Here is a 22,314-nt window from a genome sequence, read left to right as displayed (position 1 = left end):
CCAATATATATCTATTAATTTAATATATATTTTTTAATATATATATTTTTTTTAACTCCTGTATCGACCAGGTTCTAATTATGAGTACTGTGGAAGCCCTGGATGAAGCCAGTCATATATCAGACTCCATCACCGATATGGCTCACCATTATTTCTGGTCTCGGTAGTGGTGTCCATCTGTCCATACAGTTGCTCGAAACTTAAGGCTCCTAGTACTTTCTCTATGGTTGCCGTGAGTGTTCGATTTGTGACCAGTGCTTTAGTTTTTCCACAGTATTCCCTTTTGTGGCACAATGCTAAGTTAACCAGTGGGTGATGTCACACCCCACATACACGCACGCCAGACGTAAACTGTCGGAACTGTGAAATCAGAAAAGGTTGTAGACAGAATGCCACCATTTTCAGCAAACTTTTCCAAGAAATACATAGGCAAGTTTTGGACTTTTGAGAGTGTCCGTCCATACAAAGCACTAATCAAAAGTCAAATTTTTGGGGCTACAGGAAACCAAATTAAGAAGCTAACTAGTTTAGCATACGTTTGTGTAACATTGGCTTGTTAGCTTGGCTGCTAACGTCTGACTCCCCAAAACAGCAGTGACAAAGCTTGTATGATGTTGGTTTTGAATGTGGTTTGGTCTCTCAACAAGTAACTGATTATCTTTACTCGACTCATTGTCATCTCCTGGTGGTGGCTATACAGTAGCTACAGTACCTTGCTGATCGGCTAAGCCGTGCTGCCAGCTGGCTGCCTGGTAACGTTAGCAAGCAAACAAATGGGTCCGTCACTCACTTTCTTTTCCTCCCTGGTGTGACACACTAAATATGGACTCGTCTTTCCTTGTTCCATCTAACCCTGCCTCACAACAAGCATTCCCCCTCCTCTCACTCACTAATTTGTTGTATACGAGGGGTCCTGTTAATCAATACGGTATCCCAAGATGTTTGATGTGGATCACATGGTATATGTTCAAAAACACCTATATATATATATGATGAACACTACATTGAGTCCTCCCTCCCACTCCGCCTGCCTCGATTTCTCTCCTCTCCCTCCCTCAGTCACTCACCCATTTGTTGTATTTTAGGGGTCCCGTGAAGCCCATGGCCTCGATGAGCTTGGTGAAGGCCCCGACTTCCTCCTCCGAGTGCTGGCGCGTCTCTTTAACATTACAGAGCTGGAAAGAGTGAAGAGATGGAGGAGAGAAAAACACAGAGCAGGGAAGGAGGATCACAGTGAGGAAACGTGGAAGGGAGGAAAAGAGAAATAGAGGTGAAGGTGAGGAAGAGGATGCGAGAGGGAGTACAGCGGGGGAGTGAGTAAGCTCGTAAGCCTGTGTTTATATCATATATCACAACAGCACGCACACTGCACACACGCATATGATTTAGATATAGAAAACAGTGTTGTTTACCTCAACATGACTTTAATTGTCTTTGATTTGGCAATAAAATCAATACCACCATAATGTAATAACATAATACAGAAAAACAGCTAAAAAAAGAAGTGAAAATGTGTGTACTGTGCATATAATCACAAGAGGAGATGATCACATATTACATGTGCAGTATGCTTGTTGCCATGGGAATGAATTGCAACTGTTTTTCCTGCCTAATGGCACTTTCAAGTCAATCAACTCAGGAGGTAGTTTTTCTTGGAATTTTAAGACAACAAAATGTTTTCTTTTACAGAACAAAAATAAACTAGAGAGAAGGAATTATTGTGTTATTTTGGGTTCTATTTTGGACTGATTGAATTGAGTCAATTGACAATGACCAGTTTCTAACCAGAATAATTACTTCAGTAAAACTCTACTTCTTACTTTACTTCCCTCTGATGAAAACATGCAGCCTCTTGTAATTAGTTTGGAAATTGCAGTAGTTCTTGGACGCTGGAACTAAGTGTTGAGCCTTCCTGAGGTGTCGTGGGCCTAACTTGACGAAACACCAGTGAAGGGAGGTTGATAGCCCTGGTGATATGCTGGCTCTCGCTGCTATCCATCTACACATTGGGTTGTGGTGGCCATTGGGGGCCATGTGGTAGGGCATGCAGCATAATTGGCATCGTCAATACCTGGAGCTCACATTTTAACCATATCCTCCTGCACACACACCCCTTACCGGGTTTGTATCTCTTGTATCACCCCCCCCCGCCAACACACATGTATAAATATACATATGACCTTTTTATTTGACAACCATGTAGCATAAATGTTTGGCAAGGGGATTGGGTTTATTCATTGAGCACTTATCCTCATCATTAGGGCACAAGTATCTTGTGTTATATTATAAATTCAACATAGTTAAAAAGAGGTTCTGACACAGATCAGTCCATAAAGAACCCAGGGCATTTATCGTAAAGATAGATATTCCTTTACTGATCCCCTTGGGGAAATTCGGGATCGAGCTGATGTTCCTGGCGAGGTCTCTTCCATCAGGACTACTTAACCATCCCTCTCCCTAATCGGCTGATATCATTCATTGTCTACTGGGCCTTTCAGCCATTGTGTATGTGTATCATGTTGTGTGCCTGGTGCCAGTGTACAGTGTGCAGTCATTGAGCCTGCCTAGCCCAACATTGATGGTGGAAGTGGCACTTTCTGCTACATTGTGAAGTGCTTCAAATTAGATTTGTCTGTTGCTTCCCAACAGAGGGTGGGGTTTGAGTTAGAGTCTAACTGTTAGACCAATACCTTAATTGACCTAACAAACACCTGACAATGATGAAACATCTGCAGTCTTTGCCTGTGCTGGACAAGAGCAGCTGGTCTGTGAAGAAATAGATTGAGCTATTCTCAGCTGTTGGCTTGTACAGCATATAAAACATTAGGTCGGAACATGTTCCTAGTATTGGGTTAGACAATTTTCCACAATCAATGTCTTAGGACTCAAATTATCAACAGGTATGTTTAACTCCTCACCATCTACATGATCTTGCCTTCATGATAACACACCACTGCATCTTATATGATTCTGCAGGGGGTAGTGGGTCGTGTGCTCCATGGCCCGACGATTCTGAATGTTCGGGGGGATGGACATGGTGGTGGTTGGATGGGGGGGGGGGGGGGGGCGTTGTGGGTGGTCTGGGATGGCACTGGGACCTTTGGGACGCTTTGGGGTGCTGTGGTGGGTTCTTCATGCGGGGGGTCCCTGGGATGTCGGTGGGTTGGGAGAGTTCAGTGGTGGGGGCTGGCCGAGGTCCTTCGGTCTGCTTGAGTGTTTGGAGTCGTTGCCTTGCTGCGTGGCTCCTTTGGCGTGGCTGCAGGTCCTGGGGCGTGTGATATTGTCATTCCTCCGTGGGGTTTGGGGGTGGGGTTCGCTGGTTTCCTCGTGGTGGCAAGGTCGCAGGGACCGGGGGAGATGTGGCGGCCCACGGAGGGGGCATTCCCGTCACCGTGCATGACGGTGTGAGTGGCATGCGGACTGTTTGTTTTCCTTCGATCATGACATGCTTTATCGGGGTGGGTGTCTTGGATGGAGATGTGGTGGGGATTGATGTGTGGGGTGTTTGGGGGACTGGCTGTTCCGGGGGGGTTCACATGCCTTTGAGCAACACTGTACTTATTAGACTTATTTTATGCCTATTTTTATGTCTGCACGTTCTATGTTGCACTACTTTTATACCTATTCTTATGTCTGCATTGTTTTTGAGTCATTCCACCAATCCAGTCCGATTTGGACTTTGGGATTTTCTTTTTTTACCAAGAGGCAGTGTTGGGCAAGTTACTTTAAAAAAGTAACTAGTTACAGTTATTAGTTACTTCTTCCAAAAAGTAACTAAATTACTTACTCAGTTACAAATTATAAAAGTAACTAGTTACTTCAGAAAGTAACTATTGCGTTACTTTCAAGATTTTTTTTTACATAAACAACATACACAAATCTAAACTATTTTAATGTTGCTGTGGGACAAAGTGAGACTAGCCTCCAATCAAATGCCATGTAGGCTATGTAGATATTATAATTACTATGTTTATATAGTGGATCATACAAATACAAACAGAATAGATGTTTTGGAACTTTTGATATGTATTGCCCCTCAACAGGCCACAACTGGGCAACATTAAATTATGCTTGTTAAGCACTATACCAAAAATAAATAACAAATATATACTGATTGATTGAACATTTTAATTAACAGATTTCAGAATGGGTACAATACAGTACGGCTCAATACACACAATTGTTAAGGGGATGCAGACCAGAGAAAGAGTTTTGTCTTGTTTACATCAGGGTCCCCCATTTTCAATTCATGACATTTATGACGAAAGTCTTTCTCTGGTCAGCATCCCCTTAACAATTGTATGTATTGAGCTGTACTGTACCCATTCTGCAATCTGTTAATAAACGTTTCAATCAATCAATCAATGACATACACAACATACAGATATAAGAATCTAATCGAATCATCTAAACTAATCTAATCATTACATTTAAGACATGCATGACATACAGATATATCTCTGAGCACCTGAAGCCTATTAAACCAGGAAGTGCAGCACTGTTGATAAGGCTGTCAGCACTGCAGTAGGGCCACTCAGTGCCCTGCGCTGCAAAGAGTGAACACAAAACGCTCATGGACCCGCGGTCTCATGTTGACTGAGTCGCTTGTGTTGTTCGTTGGATTCGTTTTTGAGCTCAAAACGTACACTACACGGACCGCGCTCTCATGCTGACTGATCACTGATCAGTGATCGCTTGTCTTGTCGCGCTGTGTGTCAGACTCTGGATGCTTTAGACACCCGCCCACCTCCACCTCTGATTGGCTTACCATGACATTGTATTCAACCTCAGCCAATCGTCAGCATGTATGCTTGGCTCGCGCACTGTCCACTAAACAAGGAAGAACATTATTATTGCCTCTCGGCGCAGAGATATGTCTGATGAAAGAAACAGGTTCATTCATAGTAACGCGCCGCATTTTTTTGTAGTAACGGTAACAACGTTATTAAGATTGGAAGAGTAATTACTCGTTACTGAAAAAACGAACGCCGTTAGTAACGAAGTTACTTATAGTGCCGTTATTCCCATCACTGCCAAGAGGTATTACTTTTCTGAACACCCCTCAAGATGAATGACATATTTAACTTCCAGAAAAATATATTTTCCCATCTCAGGCATGAAATCTCTATTATTTTTGGTCATTATTGTATGATATGGACACCATTATTCTTCAACCCCGTTATGGACACTCTGGAAGCTCTCTGAATAAGATTAAAACATGGATTTGTGCTAAAGTCAACAATTCTATAATAATTAGATGTCCTTCACACCATTTCTATAATTGCTCGTCTAAAGATTTCGTAAAAATCCTACACTTTTGCTATTCTGAACCCTGAAATTTGCCTTTTTTTGCCAGCGGCCACAAGCTTTTTCATCAGAAATGTGATTTGACCTCAGATTTTGAACTAAAATCGATATTCTTATGTTTGCTCTAAACGTTTCAGACAATTATTCAAAAGTTGAATTTGTTTTTCATAAACTTAAAGAAATAATTAATAAACATGTAGCTGTAACAGGGTTGAGTCTAGGGTAACGTGTGAGCACACACACACAGCAACATGCACATTACAATTAATATGTATGTGGCATAAGCATGTTGAAAAAGCTCAATAATTAATTGAACTATTATTGTATAACTTCAAAATCAGTGTTAAAATCACAACCCCGTTACAATCTCACAACCCTGTTACATTCAAACGTTACATTCAAACGTAACGGGGTTGAGTGTAACGGGTTGTGATTTTTTGCACAAAATGGTTGCTACTCCACATGTGGTGAATACCAGGAGAGCACATGGCATGCATGATATTAAGAAAACATCTAAATGTTTTTAATAACAAAGATCATATTCACAAGTAATAGTTTGCTATATTTTTTTCAAGTAACGGTGTTGAGTAATTATGCTTGACTATCATAATATTACATGATAAATTACTGAAAACATAGTACAATGAGGTAGCTACTTGCCTGTTTCTGGTGTTGTGTTTTCCAAAAGACTTCAAAGTTCAAAGTTGTCACTTCCTGTTTCACATGCTTCTATGGCTTGAACCATTATTTTTGTGGGGGGGAGAATGCTCAGTGTAACGGGGTTGAGGGTTACTGAGGGACAGACTGAATAATGTTATTTTAATGAATAATTATTAATTTATTTTGAAATAAATCATTACCAGCATTAACAGCACAGATGGATGTGTATGTTCATGGAACAAAGTATGGACTTTACACATTTTCTTGGTCATATCCCAAATACATTTTCATGAAATGCCACGAGGGACATGTCAAAATACATGGTGTCAACTGAAATAACAACATAATGCATAATAAAAAAAATTACATTCATGCAATGTTTTTACACTTTATTAAAGAGGACATTGCAACTGAAATAAATAGCATTTCAAAGCACATTTTGGTAACTGATTAGATAAAGACACTTAAAAACATCAGAGGGACTCAAATCGGACCGGATTGGTGGAATGACTTTTATTCTGTCAAATGTATACAAATTTATGCCTATGTTCATTTTATGCTATTTGCTGTGGGGCACTTTGGGCTGCGGTCCATGTGTGAAAGGTGCTATATAGATAGTTATTATTTATTATATTGTAAAACTATTTATGCATTGAAATGTCTGTAAGTCTCGACGACATTGAAAATGAGGGTGACCTCAATTTTCATTTGAGAATAAATAAAGGTTTGAATGAATGAAAGTAGATTTAATAGTGAAAATCAACAAGGGTCACATGACGACAGTAATAATATATGTGTGATATGTTTCAATGAGCCTGGGTCCCACAATGAGAAAGAAAATATATAATTTGAGTCACAGACATTGCAATGAAGGACAGAATAACCAGCATTACAAATTATCCTACAGTCAGAAACCTTTGCTTTTGTCATGAAAAGAGCAGGTGTTGCTAATCTTTTGGATACTCAGTGTAGGTTATAGTGTCAATGTCCTGATATCCATGCCTCTATGCTACCATGACTAAAATGTCCCCTTGAGGTGGGAGTGGGTAAAAATCTGGGTTGAAGAGTTTACCTTTTTGAAGAGTTTTTCAAATATATATGGCGTTTTGCCACAAACCATTTGTATTGGGTTTGGCTTTGTATTGGGAGTGATAGCAGACATCTCTATGGCAGATGTCTCCAAAAGTAGGCCAATCCCACCAAAACTATGTTGATGGATAGATAGCACTCGGGGTAAGGTGGAAAATATGTTTAGTTTTTTTGGGTGAACTGCCCCTGAATATACCTGAGTGAGAGACATAGTTATGAATCCTGTCATTTCATGACAAGTAAACAACTTGTGGAGACGCCTCTTCGCTGGAGACCACTTGGCAAAAAACGTTCCGATTGTTCCGATCTTCTGCTTTGATCGCCTGGATATATTCAGTAGCCTGGCCAGCTGCCAGAATGCCTGCTAACTTTACAGTGTTTCAATGCTTTTCTTTGCTAAAAACCACAGCTGTCTGTCGTTTCTTTGGCTGCACTGTGAAGTGAACCACAATGTTGGCTTAAAGTAGCCGTACATCAAGCTAGCGAATGTTATCCTTCTAGTTGGCTGGCTGAGCCTAGCTGTAGCCAGTGACCTATGGCTGTAGTGGATGCTACGTTGTATCACAACGGAACGTTGGAAAGATAAGAATGTTTGTTTCCAAGCAACACAACGATGGCGGCCACCTCCAGCGATGACAGTTGTCAAACGTTGTCAATTGTGTTTGTAGGGACGACTGAGTCTCTGCGGTGGTAAGCGAGTGACCTCTACGGTAGCCAGCCGCCTCGGTCCTTAAATTTTTTTTCAATCAAAAACACCAGTCTTGTTCTTTTTCTTCACAAACATCTATTAGAATATGTTAGTATAAATACAGTGCATACAGTATGAATTATTTATTTTCATGCACGCTCATGCTTGTCCATACCTGTGTAGTGCCGTGTGTGTAAGTGTCCTTACCTGTGTAGTGCTGTGCACCGTCCGACATGGTGTCAGGGTGGGGGAGGCGGCTCTGGCCAACTGGCAGACAACTAAAGCTCTGGCCAGACAGGCCTCTTGATCTAACACCTACACATGTGGGTGGGGGGGGGGGGGGGGGGCAGATAGAGGGATGAGGAAGCTCTTGTTAACACAAATTATTCAATGAGGGAAAGTAGCACTTAACATCTCCACAATCACCCATGTAAAAAATTATAACAAATCAACCATTAGTTTAATTATAGTTTTTAGCCAAACATTTCCTGAGGGTTTAATGCTCTGGACCTGCTTAACTGATCTAAACTACATAGGCTATTTATTTTAATGTGATGATGGCCTCTAATAGTCTACATCCCATAGCTAAGCCGTGGAGTCTCACTCTAGAAAGTTTTAATTTGAGCTACTTCCAAATCGAGGTGATTTCAGATTCTGAATACTGTCAACTAGGACTGACTGGGCAATATGGAAATAATTAACCATTATTCAGAAGGACTTACAAAAAAAACACCATCTCCTCAGTAGGGTTGCGTACCGTTCACATCTTCAAATACAAAATAAATAAAAGGTATTGTATTTTACAACTTAAAAAGTATAAAACTATTATACTAACTACTCTACCAGCAATGAACTACTCTGCTGATCAATGAAGTACTCTAGCAGTTCTTTTTGAGAAAAAATCATCATGTCTACTCTCTCCGGTTAAGAGCCGAGTCCACTCCACACTCAGTCATTACTAGGGCTGCAACGATTAGTCGACATAATCGACGACGTCGATTATAAAAAAAATCGTTGACGAGAAATTGTTGCGTCGATTAGTCATTAAAAAAAAAAAAAAAAAACTTTATTTAATTTTTTTTTTTTTTTTTTTTTTTGTGCACTACCTATCTTTGTGAGAGTGGCTTCTCAGGGTTCCAGACAACATCATAACATGATGATCCCATAGCAAATTTTGGACATTGAAAACATTGTACCCCTGCAGGAGATGATGATCAGACTAGACACACAATACATTACACACGCACTCCTCTCACTCACACACAGCGATCAGAGTAAGACACACACATACACACTCCTCTCACTCACACACAGCGATCAGAGTAAGACACACACACATACACACTCCTCTCACTCACACACAGCGATCAGAGTAAGACACACACACATTCACACTCCTCTTTCTCACACACAGCGATCAGAGTAAGACACACACACATTCACACTCCTCTCTCTCACACAGCGATCAGAGTAAGACACACACACAAATTACACAGTACACACACTCCTCTCACTCACACAGCGATCAGAGTAAGACACACACACATACACACACACACGGACTCCTCTCACACACAGCAAACAAAAGTTATTTAAAGTACACTTCCACTTTAATTTGTATTATTTAATTTATTTATCTTGTTATGAGTGATTGCTGTATTGTTCTTCAAATACATTTTCATTTAAAGTGGCTTAAAGATCCAAATTCAAATGTTTCATGAGTCATTATTTTAATTTGCTATGGGATCATCATGTTATGATGTTGTTGTTTGGTCCTGACAAGAGTCTCAAAGTCTGGGGTGATGGTAGACAAGCAACTCTGAGGTCATGCTCAATGTCCAATCTGTTCCTCTGCTCTGTCTTCAGCTGGACCAGAGCTGAGAAGCCACTTTCACAAAGATAGGTAATTATAAAAAAAAAAAAAAAAAAAAATTTATTGTTGTTGTTTACATTGGTTTTCGATTAGTCGACTAATCGAAAAAATAATCGGCAGATTAGTCGACTACCAAATTAGTCATTAGTTGCAGCCCTAGTCATTACCAAATGTTTTAACCAATAGAAAAACATCAACAATGCACCATGCATCTGAATTCAACACTGATTTGTAGGGATGCCCCCCGGACCCCGGTTTTAAACGGGAACCGGTACTATATTAGAAAATACCGGAGTATTTATAAGCTCTGACGTCCTCGGTACTGCTATCGATACTCTAGAGAAATTATTATTATTATTATTATTATTTAAAAGTTGCGAACGATCCTCTCTCTGTCTCTGCACGAGAAGCGAGCCGCAGCCAGCGAGTCAATTATTACACACACTCCTCGCGAGTCGCTCGCTAGTGCTACACATAGACATACGGGTACTACATACGGGTACTCCTTAATGAAAGTGCCCCGACGCCCCGTGCTATAGCGCGCTGCACACAGACAGCAGCTCTGCATGCACTGAGTCGTGATCATGGCGGAGAGAGCGAAGCGCTCGAAAGTATGGATATACTTTACAAGGGTCAATGCCGACAATGCACGTTGCCACAAGTGCAACAACACATTTGCCAGTAAGGGTGGCAATACGAGCAAATCAATTTATCAAAACATCTGTTGGCAAAACATGATATTAGTGTGCAGAAATGCGCGTATTCGACTGCCTTGCGCGCAGTGTTCCATCTGCATCCACTGCAGCCGTAAGCCAAGATACGGAGTTGCCTAGGCTAATAACGAATTATTACAAATAGGCTAATAAACAAAACAATTGTTTAGCTACAAATACTACAATCTAAACTTTTTATAGATCGTCAAGCTGAGGCGTCAGCCACTATGTCCCAGCCCAGTGAGCCCAGGGCCACCACACATCCTCCCTCTACCTCCCTCCACCACCCAAAGTCCTTTCTCCCTAGCAGCTAGAGGAAGGATGACAGAGGATAGGGTGAACGAGTGTCACAGTTCTGTTAGCCTTTTGCATTTGTTGTTTATTATAAAAAGTCTATAATTCAGAGTCAGACACATTTAAAACATTGTTGCTGCTGTTGCTGAAGAAATTATATTAATTTATTATATTTATTTATAAAGTTATATAAAAGAACATTGCTGTTGCTGTAGAAATTATATTTATTTATAATACTTATTTATAAAGTTGTATTTATAAATAATAAAGCAATGTTGATTCTGTTCTAAATTAATTGTCTTTTTTTCTTGCAAAAAAATAACCAAAAAGAACCGATAAGAGTATCGATAAAGTACCGAACCGTTAAGCAGTATCGATAAGAGTAGTAGTATCGATAAAATCCTAACGATACCCATCCCTACTGATTTGTCTGTATGTGTATCAATCAATATAGTTGTCAAGGCTGTTATTATTTTAACCAATAGAAAAACATATGCAACAATGCAGGTACTGTAGCCTGTCTCTCTCAGTGCCCTACCTACAGTATGAGGCTTGGGCATACGCTTGCTGCCCTTTGACAAAACTAATAATATGCTATGCCAGCTGGCTGACATGGAATTATAGTTATATGGCTGGCATGCCAAAGAGAAAGTGGGTAGATCTCCAGGATCACCTTCCTTCCCAAAGTTACACTGCAAGAGTACATGTTTGGTAGCAGTGCACGATGGAAATGGAACGACGGACAAACACAACACTCCAGGAGGTGCTACAATCAGATCCATGTCTGTTGGCTAAAACTCCATGGACTGAATGAATGAATGAAAACTTTATTTAACAGATTGCAGAATGGGTACAATACAGTACAGCTCAATACATAGTTACAATTGTTAAGGGGATGCAGACCAGAGAAAGACGTTTGTCTTGTTTACATCAGGTCCCCCATTTTCAATTCATAGTGACATTTATGACATACACAACATACATGACATTTATGGCATAGGGACATACATGACATACAGATGATACAGGTGTATAGTACCGTTACATTTGTGACATATATGATATGCAAATATACAGTACTGTTACCCATAGATCCTGACAGAGAGTATATGATGGGGAGGAGACTGTACATTAGGAGGGGGTGGGTGGGAGATAAATATACATAAGGTGGGGAGAGAATATATACATACGGTGGGGAGGAGACTGTACATTAGGAGGGGGTGGGTGGGTGGGAGAGAGAGAGAGAGAGAAATATACATACGGTGGGGAGAGAATATATACATACGGTGGAGGTGGGGGGGTTTGGACATTTACGGTGGCCAGTTTCGAATTGCAGCCTCCCGTAGGTGCTCTTTTAGAGCGGTTTTGAATGTGGGTAGGGAATCGGATTCACATTCCTTTACAGCTTTGGGTATGGCGTTCCACATTGATGTGGCATAATTGCTAAACGTGTTTAGTCCCTTGTTTGAGCCGAATCTGGGTTTAACATGATTTGTTGAGCTTCCTCTGGTGTTGTGGTCGTGTTATTCACTAGCCCCTTTCGTGACTGCGGTTTGCAAGCCTGGGGCTTTTGTGACCGCAGTCACTTGTTTATGTGACGCGACCACTTTAGAAAATACCAACCAAGCGTGAATGTGTGGATGACGTTGTGTCAAAAACATATCAGATATGAATTTCAAAGATACCCAGCGTACAATATGGGTTTAACACAGCTTTACGGTGGGGTCTGGAAGCTCGGAGTTGCTAATAAACAGTTTAAAACATTGTTAGGAAAAAAAAGTGGTACTCACAACGAACTCTGGCAAGATGGCGTCTTCTTCTTCTGCAACTTTTTTTGGGATAGGGAGCGCAGTGATTGCTGGACGCACCAGGCATGTGACAAAAAAAGTTGCAGAAGAAGAAGACGCCATCTTGCCAGAGTTCGTTGCGAGTACCACTTTTTTTTCCTAACAATGTTTTAAACTGTTTATTAGCAACTCCGAGCTTCCAGACCCCACCGTAAAGCTGTTAAACCCATATTGTACGCTGGGTATCTTTGAAATTCATATCTGATATGTTTTTGACACAATGTCATCCACACATTCACGCTTGGTTGGTATTTTCTAAAGTGGTCGCGTCACATAAACAAGTGACTGCGGTCACAAAAGCCCCAGGCTTGCAAACCGCAGTCACGAAAGGGGCTAGGTATTCACTGACCTTTGAAGTATTTTGACATGTACATGGGTACCTTAGTCGTATAGTGTATCTTGTAGACCAGGCCCCCTTCAGTATGTTACATCAAAGACGCTCAGACTGACTCTCACATATTTCTGTCAATGAGTCTGATTAGGGACAGACTACTATTACATTTCGTTCTGAAGAAGTGTGTGTTTTCGCAGGTTACTATACTGTAGTTTTGGCTGGCCCATCACATAGTAGGCATACTATTTTTTTTACCACCTTGGCCTGGATGGATTTGTGCTAATGTTATTATCTTGAATCTCCCGCTATAAAAAGGCAAAAGAAGACACAAATGAAAGGAGCGAATTTTGCTAGTGAGTTTCCAAAGGGTATGTAACACTCCAGGCTACTGATTATCTTAGCTGCAGACGCAGCGGCCGTACAATCACCTGCTCTCTGAATTCCAAACGATTTTCAATGGGGCTCGAGAAGAACCCCCTGAGACAATGTACCAGGTCACCGAACAATATTAGGGCGTTATTTCCGCCGAAGGAAAACACAGTGGTTTGGTTCTGACTGGTAGTGGCAGTTACTGTGGGTGGGTTCAAGTTAACATACTACGGAACCACTACTAGCGGACTCAGTCATTACATTGGCCAGTTAATCTTATTATCTGGCATGGTTTGAGATCATGATGATCAATCCACGGGGTGGACCGAGTCCGCAAACACAACGTTACTTTCCCCAGCCATGTCCGTTCAGTTAGTTTGCTTTCATTTGACAGGTAACGTTTAGTCAAGTACTCCTCTAGTAGTTGTTTATTGTGTTGCAAAGTGGTGGCTAGCTTAAAGCTATTAGCCAGCTAAGTTAACGTTAGCTAACAGGCATTCATGATGACAGCTTGGCCATTTCGTTACCTTTCCGAAGGGTCTGGACGCTGTCGCGTTGATAATGGTTCTGACGGCGGACTGCAGTGGTCGCCGATACATGACTCCGCCACAAGTCACAATGATTTAATATTGCAACTAAGGAGCGGGGTGCCAGTTGGCTAATTGTTTCCCCAATTAAACCTTCACGTTTTGTAGCTGAAAACGTCCCTCCTCCCCAGCAATGTCAAAGGAATCTGTCCCACCACGAATACGGTCCGTGCAGAAAACGATCCGCACGCGAAGGGTCCGCATGCAACATCACAGTTCAAGTTCAAGTTAGTTTTTATTATCAGTGGAGGCTGCTGACCAAATTTTTAGGTGAAGCACAAATTATTATATTATATTATATATTAAATTATATTTTTTAAACATCCCCAACGCTGCAACACCCCCATTCCTCCCAGGTGTCAGGCTCCTCATTCGCTTCCATTCATTTTGGGACCATGTTTAAATAATATCATACTTCTGAAGTAAACAAACTATACTGCTGTGACGATTTCAATAAAACAGACCATTCTGAGTCAATGGTATGCAAAACTGTACATTGGAATATCTTAACATGTATTTACCACCTTCCTCTGCACGAGGCCACAGGTGGGTTTTATCTAACACAATGACAATGAATGAATGAATGAATGAATGAATGAATGAATGAATGAATGAATGAATGAATGAATGAAAACTTTATTTAACAGATTGCAGAATGGGTACAATACAGTACGGCTCAATACACACAATTGTTAAGGTGATGCAGACCAGAGAAAGACTTTCGTCTTGTTTACATCAGGGTCCCCCATTTTCAATTCATCATAACATGACATACAGATAGACAGTACTATTGCTACATCTATATATGACATACAGAGATATAGACAGTACTGCTACATCCAGACATTTATGACATACCAGATCTACAAATATACATTACTGTTTAATAGTACAACGCCTGTCATATATAGACCTATAGCGTTGGAAACTCTGATTAAGGAGTGGAGAGGGAGAGGAGAGGAGAGGAGAGGAGAGGAGAGGAGAGGAGAGGAGAGGAGAGGAGAGGAGAGGAGAGGAGAGGAGAGGAGAGGAGAGGAGAGGAGAGGAGGAGGAGGGGAGAGGAGAGGAGGAGAGGAGAGGAGGAGGGGGAGAGGAGAGGAGGAGGGGAGGAGAGAGAGGGAGGAGAGAGAGGAAGAGGAGGAGGGAGGGGGCCACGGCGGACCAAAATAAATCGCTCGTTACCCACAGAAAGGCAGAACGCACGCAGTAAAATACAGCCAATTAAATCATAATCAACACAGACCCGCCCTACACAGCTAGCTACTAAATATAAAAAAAAAGAATTTCACTCACCATTGACGACGTTACTTCTTAGGAGGAAATAGTGTCCCTGTCGCTCCTTGTAAATGAAATCCATCCTTCGCTCTTTTCTGATGAAACGTTCAATGACCTCCTCTGCAGTTGCAAATCCAGCAATGCAACAAACAGCAGTCTTTTGTGATCTAATCTATCCTTCATTTGTGTGAGGATGCTGTCGAAATCCACTAAACATTGTTCTGTTGATGCGTGACACACGTTCCATTTTCGGGACTCCGACTCCGACAGGTGGTCACTCAGACAGTCACCCAAGCGATTCACCCAAATAAAGTTTTCATTCATTCATTAATTTGCTGTCTCGTTATAACACAAACAGCCACCATGAACCATGACCAGCTTAATTACGTTAGTTAGCATCCAAGCTAGCGTGATAACGTTAGTAGTTATTAGCATCCAAGCTAGAAACTGCTAGGCTGCCTGCTTACAGTACCTGCAATAATGTTGTCATCCTCCTGGACAGATAGACTTGTTAAATCATAATATCCACAGGTGTGTTGTGCTGGTCCTCAGTAAATGTCCCGCCGGCGAAAAATAAGTTGCTATTAAGAGGTTAACAGTGGGTCTCATTCCCGAACGAATTTACGATTTTTTTTGTCTTAGCCAGATTTCGGCCCATTTAAGACATATTAGGACTGGGAGCGGGAGTCCCCAAATTTTCCTGAGATCAGATTTGATCGTGGCTGAGAGCAGATTTAAGAGTGCTGAGGAGCACTCTTAAATCTGCTCTCAGCCACGATCAAATCTCATGATTGATTGACTAATTTAAAATTGTATTAACTTGACAGACTGTGTTCTCATAGTGATTCCTTCACGTCAACGCTACAGGCCTCCTTGGAATTAATTACTTAATCATAATTAAAATAAATATGACAATATTTGTACGATAAGAAATTACGTTATTTGATGTCGTAAACATTTATAATAGCACTACACACACTGCAAATGACTCGGAATAAATAAATACATCAGCCACATAATTCTGTTATAATTTTATTGTTGTTCTTATTTATAGTTTGGGACATTTGCTTATTGTATACATTATAAGAGCCAGTGGATAAACATTCCACTGCTCATCTTACCGGTACGATGTTGCGTGTGACAAATAAACCTGACCTTGCAGGTGCACTTGAACAGCAATCATGTACATTGAACCCTGGCATCCAATTAACAGTGATTAATTGCGCTATGCTTAAAATGGTCAACTCTGCACCCAAGGCTTACACACACAATTATGGGTAACGTCCAGCATAATCACGCTCGATACGAACGCGCAATGAGGAGGGAACGCCAGTACAGGGACCACGCTCATCTCTTCGCCGAGAGTGACGCGTACCTGCTGCGACGCTTCAGGCTGCCAAGACCTGTGCTACTGGAGCTGTCCGAGATGCTGGAGCCACCACTGAGGAGGCGGACCAGACGCTCCAACCCTGTGCCACCGCACGTGCAGGTACTGTCCACCCTGGGCTTCCTAGCAACTGGAACATTCCAGAGGGAGCTAGGAGACAGGGTGGGCATATCCCAGACCTCCATCAGCCGCTGCATCCCACGGGTCTTGGCTGGCATTGTGGAGTTGACCACACAGTATATCAGATTCCCCTTTTCCGCCCAAGAGCAGATCCCAGTGAAGACGGCATTCCATGCCATCGCTGGGCTGCCAAACATCATCGGCGCTATTGACTGCACCCACGCATCCTGGCACCCTCCCCAGACCCGTTCCCATACCTTAATCGGAAGCAGTACCATTCTATCAATGTACAGGTATGTTTCTAATTTTTGTTTTCTGTTAACTCTCTTGTTACCACTTCATCCAATTGGACAGCACCTTGCTTCCTTTTCTTATCTTACTTGTTTTTTCTTTTTTCCTGTGTTACTATATATTCATATCTACCCTTTCTTTTGCTTCTCTCTTCAAATAGAATTTATAATTATTATTTATTATTACCAGCTGTTGAACGTCGTCGCCCGTTTCCCAGGAGGTGCGCACGACCAGGCATGCGTTGTTCATGGCACGGGGTACCACTCAGTGGTACCTCACTGAGTATTAAAGATTTGAGCAGAAGCGCGTGCACGCACATGCACGCGCTCGCGAGAACGCGCTGCGCTCGGCTCGGATCGTTGTGTTTACCTGCGGCGCTACCTCGCATTATCATAACAATAGCCGCTATAGGCTGGTGTCTTCAACCAGTCTGGGACTCTTTGTTCAACCCCCCACCCACCACCACTCACCCCCGGACAACAACACACTCTGCAAACAGCAGCAACCCGGGACATTCCATATCTACATCACAAACTTCGGGACTGAGTAGATAATTAATTAATCTTCTCTTTATTTTTATTATTTATATTAAAACTGAATCAAACCATAAACAAGGTTGCCTGTTGGGATGTTAGATCCTAATGTGAAAAACTGATTTTATATGTCTGCACTTTATGTGCTCATTTTATGCCTGTCTTAATTCTGTTGTGAAGCACTTTGAGCTGCAGTTTCTGTATGAAAGGCTATACAAACAAAGTGTATTATTGTGCGCGAGGGAACATATGCGCATGCGCGCGGGGCCGCGCGTGCGTGCGCGCGCGCGCGTGCGCGCGGCGTCATTATCCTGCGTGGCGGCTCAGCCCATAATAACAACGCAACGCTGCGCACGACTCGTACATCCTCCAGAACAGCGAAGTGGGTATGCTCCTCGAACAAGGAGACGCAGGAGACGCATGGCTAATTGGTAAGTATCTGTGCGTATAGAATTGTTCTTGCAACAGTATAGGCTTCTATTCCTCTAATGACTTGTTTTATTAGGAGACCGTGGATATGCACTGGCCCCATGGCTGATGACCCCAGTCGCCAACCCTCACGCCGCGCAGGAGGCGGCATATAACGAGCGTCATGCGCGCACCCGGTCCACCGTGGAGCGCACAATTGGGTCAATAAAGAGACGTTGGATGTGTTTGGACGCAGCAGGTGGCAAGCTGCTGTACAAGCCGGATAAGGTGTGTATGAAGGCAACAGCTGATAAATTGTTTTGGCCGTGCCGTGTTAAAACATGTATGGGTGCCCACCTCAGCCCAATACAATCATATGTTGCATGTCATTTATTGTGGCTTATTTATTCTTTCCAGGTGTGTACGATTATCATGGCCTGCTGCGTCCTGCACAACATCGCGGAGAAGCGTGGTGTCCCGCTACCCCTCCAGCCACCTCAACAACCACCTGACCTCACATGCGTGCAATTAATTCCTATTTATATAGGTGAATTAAATCTGGACCTGAATTCGACTTGCTTGCTTTTGTCATTATTCGATGCAGTTTACAATGTATACCAATAACTAAACACATCACTCAGTAATACTCAAAGGGTGTCAGGGATGTTTATTCGGAGGGCAATTGTTGGTCTGTCGCTGCCGCAACCCGCTCCATGGTGGTAGCGACCCACTCGCCGATGATGGCGAGGCGCTCCAGGCTGGAAGCGGCCCGCTCCAGGCTGGCAGCGGTCCGGTCCTGGCTGGCAGCGGTCTGCTCCAGGCTGGCAACGGTCCGGTCCTGGCTGGCAACGGTCTGCTCCAGGCTGGCAACGGTCCGGTCCTGGCTGGCAGCGACCCGCTCCAGGCTGGCAGCGGTCCGGTCCTGGCTGGCAGCGACCCGCTCCAGGCGGCGTGGCACACAGTACATCTTGCGTATTTGTTCCCAACTACAATTAATGTTAAATCAACTCTAAATAGAGTATAGTGTTAACACTCGCTTCATTTGACACTGCAAGATTTACTGTGCATGGAGGCAATCAATATATTCCCTGTTCTAATTTATTGGGATGCACCTGTTGTGGGAGGGACGCCTACCGTCTGTGTCGGTATCGGAGTCTTCGGGGATGGGAGACATGCTGGCTGCTGAGAAGAGGAGACGATGCCCAGCCCGCGCGTCGTCTCATGCCTGTTGGCACCGTCTACACCCGCGATCGTCGTGGTGCCTATAATGGCCTGGACACGCAGGTCCAGTTCGGACAGGCCCGGGCCTGCTGGTCCTCCTCCAGTTGCCAGCATGTCTCTCGTGTGCTTGGCGATCCGGTGCTTTGAGAACGACTTTATGTCGACCCATTTCTTGTTCACCTCGGTGGCTGTGCGCCCCTCGCCGGATACGGCGTTCACCTCTCCGATGATTTGGGCCCATGCCTGATTGATTGATTGAAAGGTTTATTAACAGATTGCAGAATGGGTACAGTACAGTACAGCTCAATACATACAATACATACCTCCCGTTTGTGGGTGCCCCTGTAACCGGAGCTGACACTACTGAAAAGCACCCCCTTATAGGTCTCCACTCCCGATAACAGTACCTGAATTAATGAATGGAAACTTTATTAACAGATTGCAGAATTTACAATACAGTACAGCTCAATACACACAATTGTTAAGGGGATGCAGGCCAGAGGAATACGTTTGTCTTGTTTACAAGGGTTCCCCACCTCCATTTCAGCATTCGTGAAATTCTTTCGCCGTTGCTTAGAGGCAGGTGCGCTTCCTACCGTGTCAGAGCCTCGCTTTGGCATTTCAGCGAGAATTTGCACACTGCCCATATTGACTGCCTTATAAGGAGTGTCAGGGGCGTGGTTTGTATGCAAATGACCTAGACGGGAACGCGCGTTTCGAGTTAAGACAGAATGGCATTCGCCAAGCAGGTACCAAATCTTGTCACAGCTGCAACCGTTTCAGCCACTTAAGACATATTACCAGCACGTTTAGGACTCAGAGTGAACTTGTCATTGATTATGTCTCAGTGGTTCCAAGATAAGTCTTCCAGAATAACTCTTTGAAAAATGTTCGGGAATGAGACCCAGTGTTTTAAAGTCTCTACATGTGAACTCTGCTCCGTTGTTGGATCTCATACACTTTACTTTCCCGTATGGGGCTATATCTGCTAGGAACATTTCCGTAGCCTGCACTGCATCACTCTTTGCTTTTAGAACGTATGTGAACATTGGGTCTCATTCACCAACGGACTTAAGACAAAAAAAATTGCTCTTAGCCACTTAAGACATTTTCGGGCCGATTTTGGGATTCACCAACCGTCCCTTGTCTTGGATTCGGCCCTGACTAAGAGCAGGATTTAGGAGCGCTGAAGAGCAGTCTTAACTTGACAGACTGGTGTGCTCCGTGTTCTTAAGGGCTTTATTTGGGAGGAATCATAGTGATTCCTTCATGTCAACTATACAGGCCTCCTTGGAATTAATTATTCATAATTTAAATAAATATGACAATAATAAATAATATGGATTCATCTGATCACAGGGCAGCTGGATTAATCATATCTGAACCAGCTATTTTGGACAAATGTATAATTACTTAATTACTCAGATATTCAAACACAATTATTGTGAAATGATTGAAAATAATAATTATTTAATGCCTTCTGTGGCATTTGTATTTCTGTATGTATTAAATATCTGTTTTATTGATTAATTATACATTTGAAAGAATGCAGGTTATAGCCAACATGCAATATATCCCATTGATTGGTACAATGGGACAGACATTTGTCATTTTATATAGCTATAACCTGCATTCTTTCAAATATATCATTAATCAATAAAACAGATATTGAAATACACTATTACACCAACACTGCAAATGACAGTGGATAAATAAATAAGAACTAAAGCTAATTGTGTGGATATATCTATAGTGGAATAGACTAATATTAATATTCCATGATAAGTCTTGTTGCGCCACACGCACACTGTATAGCCTACGTGTCTAATGAATGAACAGTAGGCTTATATTATTCTAATTACTTGTTTCATTAGAATTTAGTGGATACTATATGCTCTGCCCTATACATACTGTTACGTTCAATCCTACAATATGGCTCGTTTAGGCCTTGAACGTAAAGTGGTGGACACAGGACAAGACAGGAAAAAAACAATATTTATTTGGAAAGCTAATTTAATGAACAGAAAAGATGGGGAGCTGGGTGCTCCAGACTCCCAAAGCTCAGGACATAAATAAAGAAAAGCACATGGTCAAAAGTAGCAAAAATGGACAAACAGCAAAAAGGCCAAAATGGTGAAAAGGCAGTGTGAGCACAAAAATTAGGTCTTCAGGTTAGGCCTCTGGAGAACCAGTGATCAGCGACAGCTGCGAGAGAGAGAACGAACTGCTGCAGCCTCCACTCTGCTCTGCTCTTGTAGGGCGTGGTGCCTCATCACCACACCTGTGTTAATTAGAGAACGGCCATTTTAATTACAAGCAAAAACAAAGGAAGAGTGTGTCAATCAAACCACCCATTAGTGACAACACACTACTACCACAATGTGAATATGCACCACAGACAGTAAGTATTCCTCCACCAGTAGCGGCCGCTGGGTACTTCGCCACTAGGGGCGCTATACCAAATATTTTGTACAGTACAGTACAGTACCACGCAACACTCATGGCAAGACGTGAGCGATTCGACACGCTCACTGCAATGAATCGGCTCTTATGAACGAGTCGCTCAGCTGTTACTACAACAACACACAACCAGTCAAATAAAGTATAGTCTAGACTCTAATTCACAACTTGAAACACAATATATAAATAGAAAAGTTAGAAACAAAACTCGCCCGTCTACAAACACAGGCAGATCTCTCCCTCTCTCCTTCTCTCTCTCACACACAGCGCGACGTGGAATCGATTCGTTACACAATCAGACCTATTATATACCAAGAATAACTTCAGTATGAGTACAGGGCTGTACACATATTTTGCATATTGTTAAACGAGCCAAGGCTAGCTATTAAACTATCGATATGAATCGAAAATCTGGGACCCTGATGTAAACAAGACAAACGTTAGCTCCCAGAACGATAGCCAGTTAGCCCGCACCAGCCTAGTACTAACGTTAGCTGCCAGAACGATAGCCAGTTAGCCCGCACCAGCCTAGTACTAGTACTAACGTTAGCTCCCAGAACGATAGCCAGTTAGCCCGCACCAGCCTAGTACTAGTACTAACGTTAGCTGCCAGAACGATAGCCAGTTAGCCCGCACCAGCCTAGTACTAGTACTAACGTTAGCTGCCAGAACGATAGCCAGTTAGCCCGCACCAGCCTAGTACTAGTACTAACGTTAGCTCCCAGAACGATAGCCAGTTAGCCCGCACCAGCCTAGTACTAGTACTAACGTTAGAGAGAGAGAGAGAGAGAGAGAGACTCACTGTTTAGTTGAAACGTCCAGGTCCAGGGCAGGAGAGCTTGATATCCGCCATATAGC

At 42.6% G+C, this 22,314-nt stretch overlaps 1 protein-coding gene across 1 annotated transcript in view; it reads right to left on the bottom strand.

The window, feature by feature from the left end:
• The window catches only part of uqcc1 (ubiquinol-cytochrome c reductase complex assembly factor 1), a 44,371-nt gene extending 30,476 nt beyond the window's left edge, over positions 1-13,895 (bottom strand). The window contains exons 1-3 of the mRNA XM_084316377.1: positions 13,702-13,895; positions 7,952-8,059; positions 1,068-1,175 (exon numbers count right to left, since the gene is read on the bottom strand). Of these exons, the coding sequence (XP_084172503.1) occupies positions 1,068-1,175; positions 7,952-8,059; positions 13,702-13,773 (288 nt within the window). The 5' untranslated portion in view covers positions 13,774-13,895. The remainder of the gene's footprint in view (positions 1-1,067; positions 1,176-7,951; positions 8,060-13,701) is intronic.
• Between the last annotated feature and the right edge of the window lie 8,419 nt (positions 13,896-22,314).

This window comes from Notolepis coatsorum, assembly GCF_963971535.1.
Source record: "Notolepis coatsorum genome assembly, chromosome: 6".
In the NCBI taxonomy this organism is placed as follows: Eukaryota; Metazoa; Chordata; class Actinopteri; order Aulopiformes; family Paralepididae; genus Notolepis; species Notolepis coatsorum.
The sequence above is the reverse complement of the archived record's forward strand: the minus strand, read 5'-3'. Positions and strand labels throughout refer to the sequence as shown.